Here is a 14,306-nt window from a genome sequence, read left to right on the forward strand (position 1 = left end):
TTAAGACATCTCCTAGCGTTTTCTTCCTTTACTTTAATATCTTTTCCTTGATTTTGTAAATGTTACCCACTTAATTGATTCATTACTTCCTTTGGCTAGCCCTATTTTTTTCTCTCTTCATTCCATGACAATAACCCACACTCGGCAATTAATTTGGTCTGAGCTTGTTGCCATTTAACGATCGTCATTAAAATGAAGGAGGCTTCCTCTATAAGGTGCTGGGTATTCCCGCTCTATTCCAACAACAAATTTTAACGATCGCCATCAAGCTCACAACATTTGACGCTGATTTGCTGATTAGGCTCAGATCATGAAATTAAACAGGCTGATAGAGAAATAAGTCGGCAGTCCGAAAGTCTTATCCCAGAAGATTTCACCTCGATAAGATTTTATTGCCAACCCCATTTTCTGCTCTTCCCAAGTGTTAATCTCCTGCCTAATGTGCGAAAAGTGTGCAAACATTGTAGATTGTACGAGTATGAGTTTTATTTTCAATTGCCGCGGCTTTGGCTTAATTTTTAATGATTTCCCTCCCACCGATTAATATTCATGAACTTCTCCAGTGTGGCTCTCATGGATCAGAGAATTTTTATGAACATCTTCTTGCCTTTTTTTTACCTTTTTGTGGCGTTGGCAAAGGGCGTCACTCGCTTAGAAGTCAATTAAAAAGCGGAAGTTTTTCGTGTCTCACTCGCGATAGCGAATGTCCACGCCCTTGACAGACATTCCAGCTGCATAAATCAGAGCTGCGCGATTCCAAGCTGGGCTAATAACAGCAATTGTTGTCAATTTGCCACAAAAGCAGGCGCGAAAAATGCAGACATAATTCTGTTGTCGTTGCTGTCGTTGTTGAGCTTCGAACACACCCTGACAATTGGCTGAATTTAAATTGTTTATAAAAATAGAATATGTCCCAAAACACGCGTCACACTCTCGCACACACAGCCGAAAAATGCAGCTCACCCTGGCTGGCTGGCAAGTTCGTGCCTTAAGTCTTTCGTTTTGGCCACGGCGACAATGAAAGCCTAGGATAGCCGCCTGCATTTTCGGTTCCGTCGCTGTCTCGCCATGAGCATGCAAAATGCCATTAACAATTTGCGCACATAATGCCAAGGCAGCAGCAAAAAAAATTAAATCTGTTCCACGCACAACACAAAAGACCAAAAATACAGCAAAAAAAAAAAAACGCCATAAAAAACTGTCTACAAGAGTTTTGAATTTATTTATGTCAGCAATTATTTTATTTATATTGTCACTGCACACAAGCACACACCGTCGCTTTGCATTGTCCGCTTCGCCATTCTGATTTCGTAGTCAAAATATGTTTGCAGCTTATGATATGCTACCCGTTTTCAGACTTTCGGCCGCTTCTGCTGCGGTTGTCTTTGGGCTACTGTTTTTGTGTTGACAACCACGGACGCAAATCCAGTGAACAGATGCAGAAACACACGATTAAGGCACGTAGATCACTTGAAGAGAGCGAAGGAGGCTTGTTTGGTTATATGAATAGATTTCAAGGAATTATGTAGACACTATAAATTTCAATTAGCACTTAGAATGGATAATACAAATTTAACTAACATTCAATTTAAATGTGCAATTTTTGTAAAACTTACTGTAAAACTTACAAAGAAAGTTTTAATGTGACATTTTACTTTAAAAAAAGCTAAAAACATTTTACAAATTAACTTCAGTTATCCTACTATTATTATAATATTATAATTATTTTTATTCTGTTTTTGTTTGTTATATTTTCCAAAAAAAATTCATGGCTAAATTTAATTAAAAATTTTGAAAATTATTTTACTTTAATAATAGCGGAAGGTGCAAGCTTTCTAAGGAAACTTTTTTTCTTTAAAAATTCTTTATATGCCCTTGCTGCCACCTTCTCAGAACGTAAAATCCAAAAGAAATTCAAAGACGTCAGCAAAGGCGAAGCAACACCAAATAATGCCATCCCTCCACCGCCGCCTCGATTCCTGGGACCAAGAAGCAACAACAGTAGCCCCCATCACACGGCAGTCCGTCAATTGTCAGCAACAAATAAATTTTTGAAGCGAAAAACCAAAAAAAATAAACACAAAATACAAAACCAAACTAAAACGCAACCACAAAAATCGCATTTCAAATTCAAAACGCGATTTTTGCCGAGGTTAAACTATTTTATCATTGTCACAAACGGAATTTTTCACCAGCGTTTCGGATCGTTTCGAACGCCTGTTCCTCGCCCTTGCTGCCACGCCCACCGACCCTCTTTCACCGCAGCCCCCATTATTGTGCCAGTGCGTGCGAAAACGCAGCAAAAATAAAAAAATATATTTAAGAGAAGAAAAAAATCCACTGATTGTACGTTTTAGGGCGTTTTCTGGCCACGGTTTTCATTCTTTTCTTGGCCGTCTTTTATTTTCCTTTTGGCCTCCTCATAAGTTTTGCGTATGCGGGGGGCTGGAACTTGGTTTATATCTCTTCATTTGAGCGGACCGGCCAGTTATTTATTGTATTTTATGTGCCACGGCTGTTGTTGTTGCTGTTTAATTGAAGGCCAAGAGCTGCCGCATTGCTGCATGCATGGCAAACATGTCCTGGTTGCTTTTGCTGTTGCTGCTGCTGTTGCAGTTGCTGCTGCGATTGCTGTTGTCGCCGCCGCCTTGCAGCTGATGGCCACTGGCCAGACATGCCCTTATTTGCGCTGCCAGCCAAAACGTCCAGTGCATAAATTATATATGCCAACAGCACAAATTTTTGCTAAATACCCTTGATATTTGGTTACGGCTACATTGCAAGGGCTTTTAAAAGAAATAATCTGTTTTCAAAATCAATTTTGAAGCTTTTAAATATTGCATTATCTATGAGTGACTTTTCCCAATGAGTTAATCTAACCAATTCATTTTATAGATCTGAAATATTTTTAAAATATAGAATTCTTCTTATTTATTTACCTATAAATTTAAAAGTATTTTTGAAGCGTTTAAATTAATACATTGTCATAGTTCAATTGTTTAATCTTTAAATATTTTTTAAATATTAACTGTTGCCTCTTAAATTCCAACCTTCCGAAACTTGGTAAAAAACATATATTTTTACGGAAGCGGATAAATCAAATTTTACATTTTGCCCTCCAAAGCTGAATTGAATGCGCAGACTACCTGCCGAGTGTTTCATGTTTATTAAATGGGATCTCTATTCAGCGAATCTGTTTCACTGGATGCAAAATAATCGAAATCGACGACAAGGGCATTCCTGCTTCGGTACCTTGATCAAAAAAGCCTTCTCCCACCGACGAAGCAACTTTTCATTTTGGCATTGGCTGTTTTTTGATTTGGGCCTGACTGACTGACAGTATTTTTTTCTGTTTTCTTTTGTATGTAAGCGCGATACAAAAACAATTTTGTTTCTACATATTTTATATATATATCAGTAGTACTGAAAAGAAGGGGAAAAGAGTAAGGACTTGCGCAACTTGGGGCGAACCACTTAGAATATTGTAGCAATTGTATTTGACATCCATAAAACATGCGATCGATTGGCCTCTTTAGGCGGCGGGTAGCTCGCAGATCATGCAAATCGCTTGGGCCGAGATCGAGATCAATTATAAATGCAACAGCCGCCGATGATAAACATAACTCGGACCCGGCGGTGCCAAATACAGTGGAGATCCCCAAAGACAGACTATGGGGTATATATATCGATAAGAATCTGGGGTCTGGCCCCGCCAGTTTATATAAGCAGCCAGCATCCGTAGAACGCGATCGAAGTGACAGACATCGATCAACGGGGCGACCAGCGACATTAACGCTGCATAAATTGTCATAAATTACATCAAACAGCGAGACTGCGAGCTGAGATAGAAACTGAAACCCAAGCCCAATCCCAATACCAATCTCAGACCCAATCCCAAATCCCAGGCCCGAAACTCCACGCATTGTGTGGGTATGATCGTAACAGAGATATGCGCTGCTCCGCTGTTTTGTAATGCGATAAAACCCGAAAAAGTCAGCATTTAAACCAAAAAGAGTTTTTTTTTTCGCCACTCCGTCTGATAGAACACCCCAAAGACAGATCCAACACATCGGGCACATCCCAGAGCGCTAACCAGATACGCATCATCGTTTGGCTAAATGCTTACCCAGTTTGGCCTTATCCTTACCTTTACCCCCTCGGAATTCCCTGCTCGAAACGTAGATCGATATGTTAAAAATCGCGATTAAATGCGTCGAGCCAAGACATTGTGACAAAAACTTTGATTGACACGGCCTTTGTGTCGGAATTGGATTGTTGGGGAAGAACAGAGAGTGATAAAAGGACTGGTGGGAGTTCTCGAATGGCTATTGTAAGGGAAAGGATCCTTAAGGATGATGGAAAGACACGAGAGAGTGTCTTCCAAGGTTAACGAACTTAAATTCTAGAGGAAAAGATTATTTGAATAATATTCCTGAATGAATAAATATCCAAAAAAAATTCAAATTCAAAATAAGAACACATTCTCTTTTACCAGTTAAGTAATAAAGTTAATCAGGTTACTGGTAAAGTGGTATATGTACAAATTAGTACATGTTTAACATTATTATACATTTATTTTAAGACTAACCCAAAATGGAATAATCTTCTCGTTATTATGTCCAAATATTTTAATAAAAACAATTCACTGGGCTAAATTTTTTAGTATGGTAAACGATTAAAAACATTCAACCTGTACCGTAAATTTAGCTTAGATTAAAATAAAATAAAAATACATCAAGCTTTTAAATTCAAACGATAAATAAGCTTTTACTGATTTCTACGATTAATGCAGACATTATCCTTCCTTAAATATATATGTTCGTATTGCCGAGAAAAAATCCCAAAAAAACCGACGGTTGCCTTGACCATTGAATCCGTTTTTATAACCAAATCTAAGCGCAGCCTAAAATGGAATAATCGCATCATAAACGCTTCATAAACATGTGCAGAGATATTTGAATTGTAATGCAAATGACACAAAACCCAAAACGCGCAGCGAGGAAAATCAAAATCAAGTCGAGAAACAAAAGCGGACTTGGCAGGCAACAGGCATAAAAGTCGTGATACTAACAAATTTCATTAATGTACAACAGCGGCAACAAGTTGCAGGCAGGCAAAGTCGCTCGATGATCCGATCCTCCTCATCCGAATTCGCATCCCAATACCGAACCCCATCCTCATCCTCGACTTAAATCTGCAGGCGATTCCATTCATAAAACGAAGCGTACTCAGAGGTCCGCAGACAGACAACAAACACTAAGCGCATTGCATGATTTTGCATAATTTTATGCAAATTTACGCTGCGAGACGATCGGCAGAGGCAGTCTGTTTTTTTTTTCGTCTTTTGAGCGGGCGTTGGGGCGTGGCAATCGCCATGTCTACGACGACATGATATATGCCACATGATGTGGCCCACGATGCGGCGAACAGTAGCAATTGCTTTTGTTGTACAAGGACACGATTATGGACCGTCCAGGATACGAATTCAGTTGGGTTTTTTTCGGGTTCTTAGGTTTTCAAAAGCTACGACTTCACACAATTTATGCAAAGTGCAAAACGTGGCAGCCAAAAGTAGATTTCTGCATTTTTCTTTTGTCTTTTGCGTTTCGGTTTTCTTTATAAATAATTTTTTGGCTAAAAGAGCGAGGAAAAAATCAGTGACCGTTTCAAGGCAAATGCGAAACATAGAGATGACAATGAAACTCAATTTATGGCTCAAAAAAATATTGTTTAAAGCATAACCACTAAAGGAAGTGTTCTTTTGCAGAGACAGAAGATTTGAAGTTCTCGGTAAAAGAAGCCACCAACCCCCACACAAAAATTTAAGCCAGTAGCACAGTGGAGCAGGAAAATACGGGTTAAATTTTATTTCGGTTAAAAATACAAATCCGACTATTTAAAATATTTACATATATATTTATAAATTTCATAATCTTCTGTAAATTTACATGTAATAACCATTTTCCAAGACTTTTGTGAAGGTAAGTTTGTTAGATTTGGTTATCTTTTCTTTTAAACAGTTTTTTAATGTCGTTAAAAAAGTATATTTTTATAATGATTGTTCTTATTGAAGATTAAAATTATTAAATTTATTAAAAATCCTGATAATTTGTTTCAAAATTAATGTCAAAGCAATTTAATTATTTTAAAAAAATGTATGTAATTTTCCAAAAGTCTTTTGAGGTCCTTTAATCTAGTTATACATTATGTTAAACAGTTTTCTAATGATTTTTTAAAGATAATTTATATAATAAATAACACAATAAATAAAACTCTTATTTATATGTTTTTTCGTATGAAAAATTAAATTAGTTTATCCTGTATGATTTTGGATATCGAACACCACTGTACATAATGGAGGATCCCTCGTTGTCTGTTCCTGCGAATTGTGCTTGCAGCGCTGCCTCCGGTGGTTCGGTGGCTCACTGGCTGCAGCGGTGGTGCCGTTGTGGTGCAGTGGTTGTGTGGAGGCCGCCCGTCAGCCGACGTCAAGTTGAAGCGATGGACGGACGAACGAGGACGAGCTGCCTCCTGCCTTCTCTAATCAGATTCAGATGTCGTCGAAAAATGCGCGACGCGCTGGCCATTTTAGCCAGCATCGCGTAACACGGTAGTTGGGCCAACTTAGGGCTTCTTAGCCTGCCCTCCGCTTCAGATTCTGTTTCAGTTTCAGTTTCTGTCTCTGTCTGCGATTCTGATTCCAGTGGCATGCAGCTGAAGCCGAGGAAGAATCTGAAGAAGAATGACGAAGTCATAGCCGAGATGCGTCAATTTTAGATTCAACAAAAATGATTGCAATGCATGTTGGGTCCGGATTCCGTCCAGGATGGATTGGGGATTGAGGAGTAAAGACGAGCAGGCAACCAGTTTGGTGGCACAGACGACCGGCCGTCTGTCAGGGGCAACTTGTGAAATGCCAATTTATTCGTTAGCAAATATTGCATCTGATAGAACGGACCCCGAAGTCTGGGTCTTGGTGAACCCGAACCCGAACCCGAACTTCGATTTCGAGTGGCAGTGCAACATATGCAGACATGACTGCCAGGATCTCGGGACTCACGGGTCTTCTTGGCTACTGAATCATGTGTAAAAATCTTAAGTGCAAACAATTGTACGCGTTTATCGTGTCTCTGGGGCGACGACCACCATTGAAGCCTCAACGGAGGAGAGAGATGCCTTTGGAGAACACAGAGTCGAACAGAAAGGGCAGTGGAAAAGCAGATTCTTCGGGGCAGACAGCTTCGCCCAGGAAGAGATTCCGTTTAATTAAGCTCGCTGATTCTTTTGGTTTTCTTGTTTTATATTTTTTTGATTTTTCGTATTTTAGTAAAAATTGGTTTAAGCATTTTTTGGAAAGCCCTTAAGGTGGTACATCGATCCGATCGATCGGCAGACTTTTGCCAAAAATATCCATCAAATTGATCAATGCTCATAAATCAAATGCGGAGATGCCATGGAGACGAGTATTATAAGAGTTTGACTCGCTTTTACTGGAAATTGCCCGCAAGAGGGCCTGGCTGGCCGAAATTAGTTTTGCCCTTGCCTTTTTCGTTTGCCTGATGCGTCCGTTATGACGACGCACGCTGACCCAATAATTATGCTCCCTCCCTCCTCAATCCACACCTAACCATCACTGCCATCGAGCCATTCTACCATCCGTCCATCCTCTCGAGAAATTGAGAGTGAAACGCAAGCGCAGACATTCTATCCGATACATTTATTTTCTTATTTTCGGAGAGCCCGCGGCGAGCTAAACATTTTTGCTTATCAGTTAGTTATAGCCTAAGGTTTTCCATGTTACGGATACTCTTCAAATGGCATTTCGAGCTTTACAATTTATTGAGGATTGGTAAGACATTTTGTAATGCGAAAAAAATCTTATAAATTTAATTAGACAAAAAAAAATTTTTCTTAAATGCCAAATTATATAATTTAATAACAAAAAAATACATTAAAATCCATACAAAATTGAATGTAAGAATGATTTAAACAAAAAAAAGTTAATTCAAAAAAAAATTAATCATCATAAAAACTGAAAAACATTATTAAAACCTTTCGGAAACAAAATCTATTAAGGAATCTTAATATCCTAAAACATTTTATAACTTAAACAATATCTTAGGATTTTTTCCATTCTTTAACCATAAATTGAACCAAGTTTTTAGGGTATCTACCGTTTTACCTTTAAAACTAAACAGCCCAGCTAACAATTCTGTTTTAACTAATGTTCCAAATGATTGGCTAAAATATAATTTTGTGATTGCTGGCTATATAGCACGCGTCACACACGCAGATAAAATTATAAAGCTGGGATCTGGGGAGAAGATATGGGAGAAGATCGGGCCGCGGGCAAATGTCACACCACGCGATAAGCAGGGGGTTTCACTTTGTCTAGACATCTTCTACACTCAAAAAAAAATTTTAGAAAATCGCCTATGGATTTGCTTTACTGGCGATTTTTTTCTATATTTCTGGAATATTTCTTGAATTTAATGAATTTTGATTAATTGGAAGAAAATTTTCTTTACCAGTAGAAAATTTTTTTATTTTAAAGAAAAAAATCGCCAGTGAAGCAAATCCATAGGCGATTTTCTAAAATTCAGGGCGATTCATTTTCTGAGTGTAGAGGCTTGGGATTAGAGGGGCCTCGGATTTGGTATTAGAAATTTGGGATCTTGGACTTTTTGATTTTTGATTTCGGTTTCAGCTTGACCGGGCTAATCAATTTTAAATGTGTTTTTGCGTGTCAATCGCTTGTTTGCGTGTGCGACTTTTATTGATATGCTTTTTGGTCTTTTGATTGTTGCCAAGGCATCTTGGTTAATAATTATTGCCTGACTTGCCTTGAAGTCACTCCACCTCCTCCTCCTTTGATAGTTTCTCGATTGTTTTTCTGAGTGAAATTCATTTGATTTATTGCACAAATTATGGAGACAGCGAGTGGCTGTCGTTTCAGCCAGGTCTATTGGCCATTATGCAAGACAACAACCTGAAGCGGTGGCAAGCGACAACTATAACTATGTAAGCACTGAAAAAAACGTAGTAAGTAAAGATTTCATATTTAATTTTAATATTTTTCGCCATGAAAATATCCAATTATTGTAAAATTCAAATTTATTAACTTTGACTTTAATTTGATATTCTTCTTTTTAATCATGTTAAATATTTAATGTAAATATGACTGACATTTTATTTACTATTTTCTACCTTGATTCAGATATTTTCAAACTAAATCATAAATTTAATATGTTTTATAATAAACATAAATTTTTTTTATTTGGTGGAAATATTTTAACCATTCCTTTTTTTCTGTGTAGGTATAACCACGTTGAGAGGAGCCAGCTAGCTTTACACTTGTCTCTTTGGCGCATTTTTACAAATTTGGCACGCCTGGCCATAAAAATTGGTTCGAATAAAAAAGTGTGAAACTGCAAATGGCGTCGCCTTGGTTAGACGAGTTCTTGACTCGATTTGGCATACCAGCGATTAGCATAGTTGCTGCCTAGTTGCCAGATATATATATTCTCTATATATACCAGCAACCTATCTAACGATAGATATATCAACGGCAATTGGGGCGGCCCAGGGGGGCGTGGCACTGCCGCACGCGTTGCAACGGAAGTCCAGCTCATTTGGCCAGCGCAAAGGAATTGAAAGGAAATGCGGCGCGAGCGGAAGGGATTTCTTTTTTAAACGCATCCTGGACACACGTTCGAGGACAACTTCATTGATATATGGTTTGTTTTTCCTCCTTTTTTTAGACCCATCCAAACTTCCTGTGTGCGCGGGTCTTTTGTTTGCCAGCAAACGGCCACCGAAAAAGAGTGTAATAAATATTCCCGAATTTTATTCCGGCGATTGGGGGTTCGTTTTATGAACTTGTCTAACCATTTTCGAGCTAGCCCAGCTACCAGCCATAAAAATATATAAGAAGTATTTTCAATAATTAAAAACGAGTTGCTTTTTATCGATTTGAAGCCCCCTCCCAACAAATAATAAATAAGAGCAATAAAACCCTACAAGGAAAGTCAAAAGTTGTAAAATATTATTAACCAGGTCTTTTGATTCGTTGAGAGCCCCACGCAGTGCCACCCATGGAATAAAGAAAAAAAGTCCGTAAAATTCCATTGATTGGTTAATTTCTTTCATAGTTTCCTCGGTTTTTATGGGGCCACGAAATGTCTTTTGTGGAATATGCTCCTTCAATGGCGAGTCGAATATGTTGACAATAAACAAAAGATTGCGAGTGAAGTGGATGACTGTTGAAAGTTTGATGAAGTGAGATCGTATCGCCCGATATCGAAGTGGTATTGCTCATATGGCGAGAGAGCTGGGCCATTAAACACCAATTTGTAGGCAATCGTTAAGTCGTAAGAGGATAAATCAGAGAGGGAATCGCATGAAATTGTTCTATGAATATGTGATTTGATGATGATTTGTTTAGAAACTTCCGTTGATGGGAAATTTGTTGTTTATTTCGTTTTTATGATGATACATTTAATAATAGCAAATTTTTGATTTAGTAGCCAATTTAATAGAGTATTTTGTGAAAAAAAAAGGTAAAAATAATTGGATAAACAATTACAGCGTTTTCTAAAATATTCTCCACGTTATGTTTTAATTTTCTCAAGGGTACCTCAAAACACATAGATTTCGGGAGCAGAATATTGTTTTCGTCGAAGACTTCATAAATGGTCACGGCCTTATAGCGTCCATTTACACCCAAAAAAAAAATCGACTGAAATCGCCCTTGGTTTTAGAAAATCGCCTATGAATTTGCTTTACTGGCGATTTTGTCTATATTAAAGAAAGTAGGTTTTTAAAATCAAAGACGTTTTTTCTAAAAATCAAAAAAAATAGACTGCAATTTAGAAATATTTTGCTAGAAAGTAAAAAATTATTTCTTAGAATTTAGAAATAAAGGTTTTCTAAAAAATAGAATTACGGTTTTTTGTAAATATAGACAAATATTTTTTAAATAATAAAAAAAAATTTTCTCAAATTCAGAAAATACAAAAATCTATTTTTGGGCTTCGGAATTATACCCGGTTGTTTCTGTGACGCCACGGCCTTTGTGTTGTTTTTTTTTTCGTTCTTGTTTGTCACCTTATTTTAATTTCCTTTAATTGAGCACATGGGTGGTTTCAAATTGGAACTGAAATGAGTGTACAAATTACAAATTATAAATATAAAAACCCAATAACTTACTATTTTGAGAAAAACATCTTGGTCGCCTCACGCGGGATTCGAACCGCTAACCGCTCGCGCCTCACAGTTTGCAGTCAAGCACTCTACTAGCTACGCCACGGAAGCATCACGTGAGGCGCTGTACAAAGTCTATTCACATTTTGTTCTCCTATTTTTACTCAAATTGATGTGGCTTTCTTCTGGTTATTCCTTTTAGTTTATCATTTAATTTTACTTTTAAATATTTATTGATTAAGATTAATATTTATATATTTATTATTTATCATGGTTCAATAGTAACAGTAATTGAATGTTTCAAATTTGAAAAACTTAAACAAAATGCAATACATTTTTTTTATTAATATGTAACTATTAGTGTTAAAAAAAAACAAAAAGACACCACGAGTTTTTCGTCTCGACGCGGGTTTGAACTCACTCTTGCAGCCGCAAGCTTGAATAACATATGCATGCACGCACGCGTTAGACCCCTAGGCTACCAATCCCGGAAATTTTCTTCGATTAATAGCGATTTTTTCTTAGGCTAAAAAAAACTTTTCTAAAAAGTCTATAAGAAAGGAAATCGATCAAATACGGTTAAATTTTTTATTTTCTAGAAAAATATTTCTTAATATCCCACATTTTTTTCAAAATGTTAGAAAAATCTTCAAAAAATTTTTCTGTTATTAGAAAAACAATATTTCTATTATGTAGAAATATTTATAATTTTAATGGCAATTTTTTTTTAGTTTTAGAAAAGTTCAGTCTTTTTTTTTCTAAAATCAATGGCGATTTTAACCCTCAAAAAAAGAAAGGATGATTAGAAAAATAAACCTTATAATTTAGAAAAAAATTGATTTTTCTGTATTTTAGAAAATATTTTCTAAAAAAACTCGTTCAATTCAGAATTTTTTTGAAGATTAGAAAATTTTTCTGAAGATTAGAAAATTTTTCCTCTTTTTAGAATATTTTTTTGAAGCACAGAAAAATTTTTTTTTTCTATATTTAAGAAAAAATAATTTTTTGAGTGTAGAACTACGCCACGAATATTGTTCAGTTGTAGTTTCATAATGAATGGATTAAACACTATAACGGTCTGAATATTAAAAGCAATCCTATAGAGATGCTAAAGATACTACAAAAATGGTTTCACTCACATCTTTAACTTTTAGGCATTTTTCTTCAATCTCCTTGCGGTTACGCACATGTTTCCACCAGTACTTGGAATAGTATTGTTTCTCGTCAAACATCACGCGACAGAAGTCGGCAGTGAGCATGTTATAAATTGTCGGTTCCCAAAAACCTCGGTTAAACTTCATCACACTGAAACTTGACTAAAGTTTCCCTCGGTTTTAGTCTTTTAGTTATCATTTCATTTGCACATTTTAGAGTGGACTTACGGAAATTCGATAGGTGGGAGGGAAATCCCATTTAACGGTGCCATTTCCCGAAACATGGATGCCATCTTCGTCCAGATCGAAAACCATATTATCTAGGTTAAAGACGTCATGGATGAAAGTCGAACCTGGTGGCCCGTCCTTGCATGGAGTGTAGATGTACGGATCCTCAATTACCAAGTTGTAGTCGGTGGCCCAAATGTTGGTTACCACAACGAAAACTACCAGAGTTTGAAACATTTTCGCCTATTTGGAGATAATTTTCCGGCTTTATATAGCCACTGGCAACACGCGGTGTTAATAATGGGTCAACCCAATTGCTGTTCGCAAAAAGATGATCTTTACATGCTATTATTACACTTTTAAACTTACATGTCAAGCCAACACCTGTTAACGAGGTAATAATGACGTGACGATCGCATCTTCAACATTCGAAATGTGGATTTCACATTTTTTAATAGAAAATCAAACCGCAACTGATTAACAAACACAATATTTTCTTAAATGTGTTCTCTGAAATTTTTCAAAATTAATTAATTTTTAATCGGTTTGGAAATTTTTTTATCGTTCGACGTGTAATGCGTATCGTCACTATGCGGCAGTGATTAGCTACAATAATATGTAATTAAAAAAGAAAAGTTAAACCTATACTGATTTGAAAAAATATGCTTGCGATCGAGATAAAATTAATCACTTTCAAATATAAAATTCCAACACCTTTTATTAACCACTAACTGTAAAAATGTCCCCTCACGTTTCCCAAGTCAGTATAATTTTAAACCCGCTACCGCTACGTGATTCAAATATCCGGGTCCCGGTCACGCGCATCCTTAACACTTCTTCCCGAACAACAGTCCGAAACAGGAAGATAATTTTCCACACCTCTTGGATCGCTTCCAGGGAAAACGGAAGTCATCTTCCAGTCAATCTTGTAGTGTGGCCACAACAGATAGTCTTGGGCTAATAAAGATCTTCACTTTTTAACACCACACGTAGTCCTTGGAAATTTTCTGGCTAATTGAGTTATGGGCCAAAACAAGGCAGCACCCAAGAGATCGATTACGATCGATACCCGAAAACAATATTATTTACAATATTTCTAGGTAAACACGGAGAGTTTTGCACGTGTGTAACAGGTAAATTCTGGTGAAATCTGTCTGGAAAGCAGAGAGAGAGAGTGAAAGTGTGCCCAGCAGGAGGATCGTTATCCTGGGCATCGTCCTTATCCTTCCAACGGGATAAGACTTCTACAGGTGGCGCCTAACGGTGCTGCGAGTCATAATATCCCTTGTTTATTTGTACTACATGGGTGTGTGAAATGTTTCGAACATAAAGGTGTCCTTTGAGATTTTATTTAAGGGACAATTAGATAAAGAAAGTTGCAATAGAGCAATGGAATAAATAAAATGTACCAAATCTTTTCATACAAAATATAATAATAAATTCGTAACTAATAAAGTCTTAAGAAAGTTTGGTTTTAATTCGCTGATCCACTGCACAAATTAAAATCATTTCCAAGGAACAGTTCTAAAAATATTCGCAAAAATCGAGATTTTTTGCCCTTCTAAGTGCGATAAATCTAAAAATGTAAAATGTATAAATGCAAATAGCTTAATGAAGGAAAGTTTATTAACTAATCACTTGATAATTTATTGCTATATCTTGATTCTAACGACAATGTTTCATTTTTAGGATTTTACAGAGTCCAAACCCCAGTCATTTGCA

General features: G+C 36.7%; 1 protein-coding gene across 1 annotated transcript; it reads right to left on the reverse strand.

Annotated features, from left to right (window-relative positions):
- Nucleotides 1-12,299: 12,299 nt before the first annotated feature.
- On the reverse strand, nt 12,300-12,821 carry LOC108066478 (uncharacterized). Its single transcript, XM_017155010.3, has 2 exons — nt 12,585-12,821; nt 12,300-12,518 (listed from the first exon to the last, which is right to left on the reverse strand). The coding sequence occupies exons 1-2, from the start codon at nt 12,819-12,821 to the stop codon at nt 12,300-12,302; spliced, it is 456 nt and encodes a 151-aa protein (XP_017010499.3).
- Between the last annotated feature and the right edge of the window lie 1,485 nt (nt 12,822-14,306).

Source organism: Drosophila takahashii, chromosome 3L (genome assembly GCF_030179915.1).
Source record: "Drosophila takahashii strain IR98-3 E-12201 chromosome 3L, DtakHiC1v2, whole genome shotgun sequence".
NCBI lineage: Eukaryota > Metazoa > Arthropoda > Insecta > Diptera > Drosophilidae > Drosophila > Drosophila takahashii.

What these genes read in the sequence shown, in the direction of transcription:
- LOC108066478 (XM_017155010.3), bottom strand. Translation starts at nt 12,821, where the DNA reads ATGTTTCAAACTCTGGTAGTTTTCGTTGTGGTAACCAACATTTGGGCC. An exon ending in CTCCCACCTATCGAATTTCC is followed by an intron (nt 12,519 to 12,584) that starts GTAAGTCCACTC and finishes GGGAAACTTTAG; the next exon opens with TCAAGTTTCAGTGTGATGAA.